General features: G+C 37.8%; 1 protein-coding gene across 1 annotated transcript; it reads left to right on the top strand.

Moving 5' to 3' along the window:
* Positions 1–321: 321 nt before the first annotated feature.
* Positions 322–13,532, top strand: LOC6640046 (transcription-associated protein 1). Its single transcript, XM_047010116.1, has 21 exons — positions 322–650; positions 1,042–1,227; positions 1,296–1,493; positions 1,566–1,732; positions 1,804–1,894; positions 1,963–2,101; positions 2,179–2,551; positions 2,619–2,706; positions 2,767–2,907; positions 2,968–3,165; positions 3,229–3,846; positions 3,915–5,307; positions 5,368–5,663; positions 5,727–7,313; positions 7,377–7,668; positions 7,736–7,886; positions 7,957–10,753; positions 10,822–11,358; positions 11,420–11,548; positions 11,609–12,823; positions 12,889–13,532. Exons 1-21 carry the CDS (start codon positions 414–416, stop codon positions 13,456–13,458), a joined length of 11,403 nt encoding a protein of 3,800 aa, XP_046866072.1. The 5' UTR covers positions 322–413; the 3' UTR covers positions 13,459–13,532.
* Positions 13,533–13,648: the final 116 nt, after the last annotated feature.

The following is a 13,648-nucleotide window of genomic DNA, read 5'->3' as shown; positions in this document are numbered from 1 at the left end:
TCCTTTCTTGGCCTGCGAGTGTGGCTAAAATATAGCTAAATAGCTAAAATCCATTCACAAGGAACTACATTGCAGTGATTGTAAATCACTTGTCACAGTCACAAGTCACAGTTTATAATTTAAATGAATAAAATTGAAATACTATCATTTAATCGTTTTATTAATATGATATATAGAAAAAAATGTTTTAATATTTATTTCCAATATATAAATACATATTTATGTATGATTGTAGACAAGTTACGTGCTTGCGTTCCCTTTCCATGTTTCAAACGATAAATTTTTGAGTGTGGCTCGGTATGGTTTGCCATCCCTGGTATCGCCTCTTCATTTAACACAAATCGGAATTGTTTACACCGGCTTGCGAAAATATTTAATTTAATGTTAAAGTGATCTAATGAAAATAAAATAAAATGGCACACACGGAAAATATTCCGGTTAACACGTTCCGGAACTATTTAAATATACTAAATGATCCATCCGCCAAGGAGGAAATCAAATTGAAGGCTACTCAGGAACTGAGTGAGCACTTCGAAATGATCATGCAGAGTCCAGCGTATCCATCGTTTTTGGAGAATGCTCTCAAGATATTTATGCGGATATTGCAGGAAGGCGAGCCACAGTTTATTCAGGAAAACACAATGCAGCACGTAAGTATCTGATCCCACCGTGGATCCACAGGAGTCTCAAAAAATTGGCAAACATGTGTGCGTATGTATGTATGTACATACATGCATGCATGTTTCGTTTTGTATGTATGTACATCCATGCAAACAGTGAGCCATAATAGTTTGCTTTTTGCCATTTTTTTACATGAGTTGTTGTGAAATACCATGCAAATATCTTATTGACGCAGTTTTTAACAGTTCTTATGTACAATTTCGAGACTCTAAGTCGGGAAATAATTGGTGTAGTTGAAAAGATTGTTTCAACTTGTTCTCCTATTAGTAACTAAAATTTAAGACTTTGCAGAAGTCAAACAATTACTCATTTTAATAAAAATACTTAACTTCTAAATATAATTCATTATATTTTTTACAGATTCGTAAATTAATTCTTGAAATGATTCATCGTTTGCCAATAACAGAGAATTTAAGACAGCACGTTAAATGTATTATAACAATGATGTTGAAAATCTTAAAAACAGACAACGAAGAAAATGTGCTTGTGAGTCTTCGTATAATAATTGAGCTCCACAAACATTTTCGACCATCGTTTAACCCAGAAGTAAGTATTCCAATAACCAAATTATGAATATCTTCAATTATTAATTATTTAAAACTCTTTCCATTTAGATTCAATTGTTTTTGGGCTTTGTGAAGGATATCTACACACAATTACCAAATCATCTTTCTTCAATTTTTGAAACCGCAAATGATATTTGGATAACCGATCTCAAGGACTTAAATATAGATATGCAATTGGCTGAAGCCTATTCAGTAAAAACAATTCATGTGGATAAACCACTGGAATCTAATTCACAGCAAATCATTGTAAGTATTTCTACATTCCTTGTCCATCTTTATAAAAAATACTTCTGAATGCTTTCTTTTTTTTCGTTTTAGTATAATCTTCTTCCCCGCGGTGTTCTATCATTGAAAGTTCTACAGGAGCTACCAATCATTGTCGTTCTTATGTATCAGATATATAAAAATGCAGTTCATCAAGAAGTATCTGAATTTATTCCATTAATACTAACTACAATAAATTTGCAGCCAACAGTCATGCAGAGGTAAGTTTTTAAAGAAACATTTAGCGGATTATTTCTAAAATTTAACGATTTATATTTCTTTTTTTTTATAGAAATTCTACACAAAAGGAAATTTTTGTTGACTTTATGGGTGCTCAGATTAAAACATTGTCATTTTTGGCATATATTGTCCGAATATTTCAGGTAATTATTTAAAATTAATTAAAAAATTGTATAATACTAATATTAAGCATCATTCATATCTTACACAGGATGTTGTATTAGCCAATTCATTATCTGTAACAAATGGAATGCTTAATCTAATGGCAAACTGCCCAAAGGAAGCAGCACACCTCCGGAAAGAGTTGTTAATAGCGGCTCGTCATATTTTTGCCACAGATTTGCGCCAAAGTAAGTTAATTCTTAAAAACATCGCATTAACTTATTTATAAAATTATGAAACCTTTTTTTGTCTCATCAATTTCTAGAATTCATTCCGTCTATAGAAAAATTATTTGACGAGGATTTGCTTATTGGCAAGGGAGTTACATTGGATTCCATTCGCCCATTGGCCTACTCAACATTGGCAGACTTGGCGCATCATGTACGCCAAAGTTTAAGTCTTGATGTCTTAATTAAAGCCGTCAATCTGTTTTCCAAAAATGTCCACGATGAAACACTTGCTGTGGGAATACAGACAATGTCCTGTAAACTGTTGTTAAATTTAGTGGACTGTTTGCGGCAACACAGTGAACTTGAGCCACAGCGTTCGAGGCAAATTCTGGCAAAGCTACTGAAAGTCTTTGTGAAAAAATTCGAAACAATTGCCAAAATTCAGCTGCCATTAATTGTTCAAAAATGGTAGGTACATTCATATCACCAAATTAATATTAATTAATGTGCTTTTTTTCTCTTGTTATCTGAGCAGCAAAGGACAATCACAATCTGGATCATCAAGTTATCTGAGTGGCACGCTATCTTCCCTACCAATGATGAATGTATCAGAATTAAAAGATGTATGTATATTGTGACGTAAAAGATGTTTAACACGGTAAATAAATATAAATATTTTGCAGGATAATATAGGAGAGCAAGCTAAAACACCGTCGGCTGGATCTCAATGGGTTTGCTCAGTAAATGTTGCTGAATTTCGAAGTTTAGTCAAAACGCTTGTAGGAGGAGTTAAAACTATTACTTGGGGCTTTTTCAATTCAAAGGTAAGCTCCCATTCCTTAACCCCGATCAGATCATATCTTATTATTTGAATTTTCTCTCAGATCTCAGATACAAGTCCGCAAGCCCAAGAGAAATTATTTAGTCCCGAGATTCTTTGCACGTATATTGAGTTGGTTCATTTTGCAATGGAGGCTTTGGATATATATACAATAAATGTGAATCCAAACCAACAGCGTACATCTGGTTTAATATCACGCAGCAAGGAGGAAAAAGAAGTTTTGGAGCACTTTAGTGGAATAGTAAGTAGACAAAGCATATTCTAAATATAATAAAGATGTTAATTTTTGTCTGTTCTGTTACAGTTTCTAATGATGCACTCGCAGAATTTCCAAGAAATATTTGCCACAACAATAGACTTTTTGGTTGAAAGAATTTACAAAAACCAATCCCTTCAAGTGGTAGCAAATTCATTTTTGGCGAATCCCACAACTTCACCGCTTTTTGCCACGGTTCTGGTGGAGTATTTGCTGGGAAAAATGGAAGAAATGGGATCCAATGTGGAGCGATCTAACTTATATCTAAGGCTATTCAAACTAGTATTCGGCAGCGTTAGCCTCTTTCCTGTGGAAAACGAGCAAATGCTACGACCGCATCTTCATAAAATTGTGATCCGCTCAATGGAATTGGCTTTGATTTCGGATGAGCCATACAATTATTTTCTATTACTCAGAGCTCTGTTTCGTTCAATTGGCGGTGGTAGCCATGATTTATTGTATCAAGAATTTCTGCCATTGTTACCCAATTTACTAGAAGGACTGAATCGTCTACAAAGTGGATTTCACAAGCAACATATGCGGGATCTTTTCGTGGAATTGTGCTTAACGGTTCCAGTGCGTCTTTCATCATTGCTGCCATATCTTCCAATGTTAATGGATCCATTGGTTTCTGCATTAAATGGTTCTCCTACCTTAATAAGTCAAGTAAGTGTCGTATTCTAAAAAATATGAGAAATGTAAACATGATTAATATACATACTCCTCTTATATAGGGTTTGCGAACATTGGAACTTTGTGTAGATAATTTGCAACCTGACTTCTTGTATGATCATATACAGCCAGTTAGGGCGGCATTAATGCAGGCTCTATGGAAGACATTAAGAAATCAGGATAATGCTGCGTTGGTCGCTTTTCGAGTCCTCGGCAAATTCGGTGGCGGCAACCGGAAAATGATGGTCGAACCACAAACATTACATTATGATCAAAACGAAAAGCCAATAATCTCAATTGTTACATATTTCCAAGAATATGAAGCCCCAATCGAGTTCCCAGTCGATGAAGCAATTGAGTCCGCTTTTCGGGCATTGAGCTCGAATACAACCGATCAGTTTTATAGACGCCAAAGCTGGGAAGTAATCCGCTGTTTTCTGGCTGCATTCATAAGCCTTGATGACGAGAAGCACATACTATTAAAGCTATTCACCCATGCTGACTTTGTGGAAAGCAACATTATGAATTGGTCGATATTCCAGCATAAAATTGGAGATGTCAGTGTTCGCGGAACTCATCAGACAGCTCTAATTGGCATGCTGGTCGCTTCAGCTACCAAAGATTTACGAGATTCCGTTTGCCCGGTTATGGCAGCAGTTGTAAGACATTACACAATGGTGGCTATAGCTCAACAGGCTGGACCTTTTCCCCAAAAGGGTTATCATGCATCGAATGGAATCGATCCCATGGTGCTTATCGATGCTTTGGCCGCCTGCATGGGGCACGAAGAGAAGGAACTGTGTAAGCCCGGCATAGCTTGTATGGGTATTATTCTCGACACTGCCACAAATATAATGGGTAACAAGGAACGAGCTTGCAAATTGCCATTAATTCAATATTTGGCTGAGAAAATGACGGCCCTATGCTATGACCGACCCTGGTACTCAAAGGTGGGCGGTTGCCAAGCCATACAATTCTTGTGCAAGCATATGTCCCTCCGTGCTCTGTACCAACATCTTTTCAATTTCTTGAAAGCATTCATGTTCGTCTTGATGGATCTTGAAGGTGATGTATCCAATGGGGCGATCGATATAACCAAAAACTATATGAAAACCATGCTGGAAATCTGTCTGAGCCCCATCAGTGTAAACTATCGTAATGATGAGCTCAAAGATTTGCAAACTAAAGCCACATATGAAGTAATTCATGAGTTGGTGCGACACATCACAAGCCCCAACTGTATAGTCAGGGAAGAGTCTATGATATTGCTAAAGCACATCGGTTCAATTCAATCGAAGTCCGTCTCTGAGGTTATGGATCCCCACAAGGATGTTCTAGCAGACATAATCCCGCCCAAGAAACATTTGTTGCGCCATCAACCAGCCAATGCACAAATCGGTTTAATGGATGGCAATACGTTTTGTACTACCCTAGAGCCGCGTCTCTTTACAATTGGTAAGTCCATTCACTTATACTATATCCTTGTGTAGCTTAAAAATAAATTGATTTTTGCAGATTTAACAAATACATACCACAAGTTGTTTTTCCACGAGTTGCTCACGTTAAGTGAGGCCGAAGATGCCACTCTAGCTAAATTGGATTGCTATAAAAACGTATCGAATCTAATACCACTAAGAACAAGTGCATTACGAGCTCTGGCTGCCTGTCACTACATCACGGATGTGGGTTATAAGGAAAAGATTATTAATATCATCTTCAAAGTAATGGAGAATGATAAGCCAGAGTTGCAGGAGACTGCTTATATGTGCATGAAACACTTTATAACCGGAATAACACTTGAAAAGGAAAAGGTAAAACTACAAACAGAAGTTAATTAAGAGTTAATAATTTAATATTTCATTTTAATTTTTCAGATTCAAGCCGCAATGAGGCCCCTTTTATCAAAGTTGGGTGACCATAGAAATTTATCGATTCCAGCAATAAAGCGCTTGTCATATTTCACTCAGCTTTTCCCCCAAATGTTCAATGAGAAACTAAGTGAACAAATTTTGCAGCATTGTGCAAAAATTATTGAAATATTTGTTAACAATTACAAATGCACAAATCAGAATATGAACTTCTTTGCATCATCGAAAGGTGGAGAGCATGAACAAAAAATTGTTACTCTCATTGAGATGTTTTACCATATCTCGGCTTCGCCGAAATATATTGAGAAATTATGCCAACTCGTACTGCAAACTGAGAATAATTTAATGATCGAAGCTTTCAGTCCGTATCGGGAAGCTCTGTTGAAATTCCTTCAACGATTCCCCTCAGAGACTGTTGACTTATTCACAATTGAGGCCATTATGATAGATGCGCAATGGAATAGATTTTTTATATTTATTTTAAAGCATGAAAACGGTCAATCGTTTAGAACTGCCATCAAGAATCACAAGTATACAAAACTATTGACATATTTGAATAGTACGACCGATCTGAATCAACCTCAAAGGTATGAAGTGGCACATCAAGCAGTTCTAATTATTTTCACATTAATGGAATTGGATGATCAGTGGATACCAGCAAGACAGGATATTGTAGACACATTGAAGCAAATGTGGCAAAATCATCTCTATGTAACATGCATTGAGAATGTTGTATGCGATTTATGGCATTTGATTGGAAGGATATTGTTGCTGTATTTTTCAAATAACACAAACGATATTGATCTGCTCTTTCAATTATTACGTGCCCTCTGCTCACATTTCATTCCTGAAGTTTATTTTCTTCGGGACTTCCTACAGAATACTGTGGCCCAGAGTTATACCGTCAACTGGAAGAGAAATGCATTTTTCCATTTTGTTGAAAACTTTAATAACAATACCATTTCTGAAGAACTAAAGGCCAAAATAATCACTGCCGTTTTGATACCATGTTTCACGGTGAGCTTTGACAAGGGAGAAGGCAACAAGTTAATTGGAGCACCGCCGACCCCATATCAGGAAGATGAAAAGAATATTGTTTCCGTATTCATCAATAAGGTGTTTGATCCCGATAAGCAATATGATGATGCAGTTCGAATTGCATTGCTGCAACTTGCTTGCCTATTGGTCGAGCGCGCATCTCAACATATTCACGATGGCGATGCCAATAACAAGAGGCAAGGCAATAAGCTGAGACGTCTCATGACCTTTGCTTGGCCCTGTCTGTTAAGTAAAAACTCTGTGGATCCTACGGCACGTTATCATGGACACTTGTTGCTTGCCCATATAATCGCCAGATTGGCAATTCATAAGAAAATTGTCCTACAAGTGTTTCATTCCCTACTGAAAGGACATGCCCTGGAAGCCAGACCAATTGTTAAGCAGGCATTGGACGTATTAACTCCTGCTATGCCTCTGCGTATGGAAGATGGCAACACAATGCTAACGCATTGGACAAAGAAAATAATTGTTGAAGAGGGTCATGCAATGCAACAATTGTTCCACATCCTGCAACTTATAATCAGGCACTACAAGGTATGTTAATCATATGTCATTTTAACCTTGAATTCACTCTATTATCTTTTCTTCTTTATTTAGGTGTATTTCCCCGTAAGACATCAATTGGTCCAGCATCTGATCAATTATATGCAGCGTCTTGGATTTCCGCCAACGGCTTCCATTGAGCATAAAAAATTAGCTGTGGACTTGGCTGAAGTTATTATTAAATGGGAATTACATCGCATTAAGGAGGATGAAAGAGAGGCGAAAATAGATGTACCTGAAGATGAGATGGTCAGAGATGGCCAACCAGCCACAACTAAGCGACCAGGAACGGATGCAGTAGAATTGCGCAAGAAATCTGGAGAAAATAGAGAATCTTCAACGCAAGGTAAGTAAAGTTTTTGGATGGATGACTCGAAATAAACTTATTTAACAAAACAAAAATAAAACTTTAGGTGCCGGACCATTTACCAAGTCTGAGGACGTTCTGCGGTCCATAGACAAATCCTATTGCGATACAGTGCTTAATTTTTTGGTGCGTTTAGCATGTCAAGTTAATGATCCTCAACCAGGAATCATTTCTCCTGGTGAAAGTTTATCAAGAAGGTATGAAACCTATAATCGTATATGATTTCCAAACAATTAATGATCTGTCGTGATCCGCTTCTTGTTTTAGGTGTGTTATGTTGTTGAAAATGGCAATGCGACCCGAAATTTGGCCACAGCCATTTGATATTAAGCTGAATTGGCTTGATAAGGTGCTCACAACGGTGGAGACACCCCATCACAACTTGAATAATATATGCACTGGCATTGACTTTTTGACATTCCTGACAACCATCTTGAATGCTGAGCAATTAGTGAATATTGTCCGACCAGTGCAGCGTGGTCTTTCGCTATGTATAATTCATCAAAACACTCGAATTGTTCGATTAATGCATATGTTTTTGACACGACTTATGACAATATTTCCACCTGACTCGCAGCATAAGCACGATGATCTTGATGTCCTATATAGTGCCATTAGCAAAATGATAACTGATAATCTTACATTCTATGAGAAGAGTCCACAACCAAATGCATCATCCTTATTTGGAACATTGATGATACTGAAAGCCTGTACATCGAATAATCCCAGCTATATCGATCGCATACTCATGCAGTTTATCAGAGTTCTCAATCGTTTGACGAAAGATCATATAAATAATAACGGTAATGCCACTGCGAATGCCCAGCCAGCTGATTCTAATTCTTTAGCCTTGGAACTTTTGGTATTATCATTGGAATTGATCAAGAATCGAATATTCATTATGAGTGTGGAGATTCGGAAACTTTTCATTGGAACCATTTTGGTTAGCCTGATTGAGAAAAGCTCAGAGGTAAAAATTATCAAATGTATTATCAAAATGCTTGATGATTGGGTCAAGACAAAGGAACCAAACATTATGACCCAAGTTCCATCGATACGTGAGAAATCTGGCTTATTGGTGAAACTAATGCAAAACGTCGAGAAGAAATTTGCCGATGAAATTGAACTCAATGTTCATTTCTTGGAAATAATTAACTATATATATCGGGATGAAGTGCTCAAGCAAACGGAGTTGACAAGCAAACTGGAAGGAGCGTTCCTTAATGGCTTGCGTTTCCAAAATCCCCATATACGTGCTAAATTTTTCGAAATTCTAGACGCTTCAATGCGACGCAGGCTTCATGATAGATTGTTATATATAATCTGCTCACAGGCTTGGGACACAATCGGATCGCATTATTGGATAAAGCAATGCATTGAGCTATTAATATTGACGGCAAATACAATGACTCAAATTCAATGCTCCAACGAAGCGTTTAAAATTCCAAGTATAACATCTGTGATTCCAACCAATTCGACGGACTCTCAGGAAAATTCTTTCGTATCGTTCCTATCATCGCAGTCGGAATCCTTTGAGAATGTTCAAACCGTTGATGATAAAGACGATGTGTTTGATATTGATTTGAAACTGGAATTCACAGCGGTTCGAAAAGAGGATTGTCAACTGATATTGCCCAGTCGACGGGACACTCTAATTGAATTGATTTACAAGCAAGCAGAATTTCTTGAAGCAAATCGAAACATACGAACTGATCAAATGCTAGTGGCAACATCACAACTATGCCACGTGGACACACAGCTGGCAGAGAGCGTTTGGTTATCCATTTTTCCACGCATATGGAATATATTTTCGGAAGATCAAAGATACAACATCACAAAAGAACTAATACCATTCCTTTCGTCTGGCACAAATGTTAATCAAAAGGACTGCTCGCCAAGTACACTAAATACATTTGTTGAAAGTTTAACCAAATGCAGTCCGACAATATATATTCCTCCAAATCTACTGACTTACTTGGGCAAGTCTCATAATCTATGGCACCGGGCTATTTTAGTCCTCGAGGATTTGGCCACGGCCCATTCTACACGAAACGATGCTAATGTAGAGGACATGGATACCAATCAACCTGATATGGATTCACAGCAATTAAATAACATTTACGATTCCCTCTCCAAAATGTACTCAGCCATGCATGAGGAGGATTTGTGGGCAGGACTGTGGTTGAAATTTGCGCATTATCCGGAAACAAATGTTGCAGTTTCATACGAACAAATGGGTTTCTTTGAAGAAGCCCAAGGTGCCTATGACCTGGCTATGACAAAATTCAAGCAGGATTTAAACAGCGGACTAATAAACACGGACATTAACAGTGAACTGCTTTTGTGGGAGAAACATTGGATGCGTTGTGCCAAAGAACTCAATCAGTGGGACATTTTATTAGATTATGCTCAAACAAACAAGGAGAAAAACATGTTCCTGATTCTCGAAAGCTCATGGCGAGTACCAGACTGGAATCTAATGAAAAATGCATTGGCCAAAACGGAACAATGTTATACCAAGCATTATGGTTTTAAATTGAATCTCTACAAGGGTTATCTTTCCATTTTGCATCAAGAGGAGAGACAAACGGCCAGTGTTGAACGATTTGTTGAGATTGCTTCGAGTCTATGCATACGAGAATGGCGTCGATTACCCAGCATTGTGTCCCATATACATTTGCCATATCTTCAAGCATCACAGCAGATTATGGAACTTCATGAAGCCAGTCAAATTCATCAGGGTTTGACGCAAACGCGCAATTCATCGTTGCATGATATGAAAGCAATTGTGAAGACATGGCGCAATCGCTTACCCATTATTTCAGACGATTTGTCCCATTGGAGTGACATATTCACTTGGAGGCAACATCACTATCAAATTATTACCCAACATCTGGAGCAGCAATCGGATACAGGAAGTACAATGTTAGGAGTTCATGCATCGGCCCAAGCAATTATATCATTTGGTAAAATTGCTAGGAAGCATAATCTAACTGGAGTTTGCCAGGAGACACTGTCACGCATCTATACAATTCCATCGGTTCCCATTGTCGATTGTTTCCAGGTAAAGATATAATAATGTAAATAGTAAATTCAAAATAATAATGCATTTTCTTCGGCGTTCTTTCTCAGAAAATACGACAACAAGTGAAATGCTATTTACAAATGCCATCAACATCGGGAAGAAATGAAATTAACGAGGCCCTTGAAGTTATTGAATCAACCAATTTGAAGTATTTCACAGGCGAAATGAATGCAGAATTCTACGCATTAAAGGGTCTGCTTTTGGCCCAAATTGGCCGCACTGAAGAGGCTGGAAAATCATTTAGTGCCGCGGCACAGCTTCACGATGGTCTCACCAAGGCATGGGCCATGTGGGGAGATTACATGGAACAGATTTATTTGAAAGAAAAACAAATCTCAGTGGCAGTAAATGCTTTAATCTGTTATCTACATGCGTGTCGCAATCAAAATGAGAGCAAAACAAGAAAGTATATTGCAAAGGTCCTTTGGTTCTTGTCCTACGATAACTCGGCCAATACCTTAATAAGCACATTGGAAAAATATGTTTCGGGTATTCCTCCGTCCTATTGGTTACCCTGGATATCACAATTGTTGTGTTGTCTGGAACAATTTGATGGTGATGTGATATTGAATCTCCTAAGCCAAGTAAGTTTTAGCTATACACAGATTGTCTCTGATTGTGAATAATTTTTTGAATTCTCTGTAGATCGGTAGACTGTATCCTCAGGCAGTATACTTTCCAATTCGTACTCTTTACTTAACGCTGAAAATTGAGCAGCGGGAGAAGCACAAGTCAGCGGAACAAGCGGTATTTGCTGGAAAGTTTTCAACATCGGTAAGTAATATGCATATATATTCTTAACTGTGTGCTAATCACTTTATTGTTTGCTAACAGAACTCTGAAAACATGTCTTCGGGCTGCGGAAGAAATAACCAAATGACTGCCCAATCTGTGAATCCCATCAAAGCGACGCCTCCAATGTGGAGATGCTCAAAAGTTATGCAACTGCAACGTGAAGTGCATCCCACCATTTTGAGTTCTCTGGAGGGAATAGTAGATCAAATGGTTTGGTTCAGGGAGAGCTGGACTGAAGAGGTACTCCGCCAGCTTCGTCAGGGGCTAATCAAATGTTATGCCATAGCATTTGAAAATAGAAACACAGTAGTCAATGCCACCATAACTCCACACACGCTGCACTTTGTCAAGAAGCTGGGATCCACGTTTGGCATTGGAATTGAAAATGTGCCAGGGTCGGTCACTTCGTCTATATCGAATTCTGCTGCTTCCGAATCTCTAGCACGACGGGCACAAGTTACTTTCCAGGATCCTGTGTTCCAAAAAATGAAAGAACAATTTACAAGTGATTTTGATTTCTCAAAACCTGGTGCCATGAAACTACACAATCTAATATCAAAACTGAAAACATGGATAAAGGTTTTGGAAACTAAAGTGAAAAAACTGCCAACATCGTTCTTAATAGAAGACAAATGCAGATTTTTATCGAACTTTAGCCAAAAGACAGCGGAAGTTGAACTTCCCGGAGAATTGCTGATTCCTTCGTCATCGCATTACTATGTTCGTATAGCTCGATTTATGCCACGAGTGGAAATAGTTCAGAAGAATAATACTGCTGCACGAAGATTATATATTCGAGGCACAAATGGTAAAATCTATCCTTATCTAGTGGTTTTGGATTCCGGACTTGGTGATGCACGACGTGAGGAGCGGGTTCTTCAGTTGAAGCGCATGTTAAATTACTATTTAGAAAAGCAAAAGGAAACAAGTCGGCGATTCTTGAATATCACAGTGCCTCGAGTGGTGCCAATTTCGCCGCAAATGCGTTTGGCTGAAGATAATCCAAACAGCGTCTCGTTACTTAAAATATTTAAGAAATGCTGTCAAAAGAACAAAATTGACTATGATATGCCAATCGTTAAATACTATGAACGGCTTTCTGAAGCCCAAGCGAGAGGAACACAAACTTCGCATACAATTCTAAGAGAAATATTTTCCGAAGTCCAATGGACAATGGTTCCCAAGACATTACTAAAACAATGGGCCCTAAAAACATTTGCTGCCGCCACGGACTTTTGGCAATTTAGAAAAATGGTAAGAAAAACTATCCCAAATAATTAAAGAGCATTAAGATATTTATTGTAACTCTCTTTTTATAGCTTACCTTGCAATTGGCTTTGGCGTATCTGTGCGAACACGCCCTAAATTTGACCCGGCTTAATGCCGATATGATGTATCTTCATCAGGATTCAGGTTTAATGAACATCTCATATTTTAAATTTGATGTTAATGATGAGAAGAGTCAGCTGAATCAGCATAGACCTGTACCATTCCGTTTAACTCCCAATATTGGGGAGTTTATCACAAATATTGGTATATCAGGACCCTTATCGGCGGCAATTGTGGCCACAGCTCGTTGCTTCATTCAGCCCAATTATAAATTAAGTTCCATATTACAAACCATTTTGCGGGATGAGATAATAACGCTGCAAAAGAAAGGTTTTAGAGAGTGCAAACTAACGGAGGGAAATGAAGAGCGTTATTCGGATAACTCAATGGAGCATACAGTTAATGTTGTTAACGCAGCCGTTGACATTATAATGATGCGATTCAACAAAATATCCTATTTCGATAGCATTGAAGTGAAGAAAGTCTCAATGCTTATACAGTCCGCCACAAATATTGATAACCTGTGCCGAATGGATCCCGCATGGCATCCTTGGTTGTAAGTTAGTTTTAAGCTTAAAGTTAATATCAATCAATATGTGTATTAGAAAGACAAATAAATTAACAAAATTTTAAATACAATGTCGCGCAATGTGCAAAGATAGGATTGTCCCGGGAAAGCGGAAATCTAACTATTGTTATCTATTAACAGACAGTTTATCAATGGAATAAATTTGCTGGATAGCTAACGAT

This window comes from Drosophila willistoni, assembly GCF_018902025.1.
Source record: "Drosophila willistoni isolate 14030-0811.24 chromosome 2L unlocalized genomic scaffold, UCI_dwil_1.1 Seg196, whole genome shotgun sequence".
Taxonomy (NCBI): Eukaryota; Metazoa; Arthropoda; class Insecta; order Diptera; family Drosophilidae; genus Drosophila; species Drosophila willistoni.
This window is presented reverse-complemented; position numbering and strand designations above follow the sequence as displayed.

Excerpts from the sequence above, each read along its gene's own strand:
- LOC6640046 (XM_047010116.1), top strand. The coding sequence starts at position 414 with ATGGCACACACGGAAAATATTCCGGTTAACACGTTCCGGAACTATTTA. Across the intron at positions 1,228-1,295 it reads GACCATCGTTTAACCCAGAA|ATTCAATTGTTTTTGGGCTT; the intron begins GTAAGTATTCCA and ends CTTTCCATTTAG. Across the intron at positions 1,494-1,565 it reads CTAATTCACAGCAAATCATT|TATAATCTTCTTCCCCGCGG; the intron begins GTAAGTATTTCT and ends TTTTCGTTTTAG.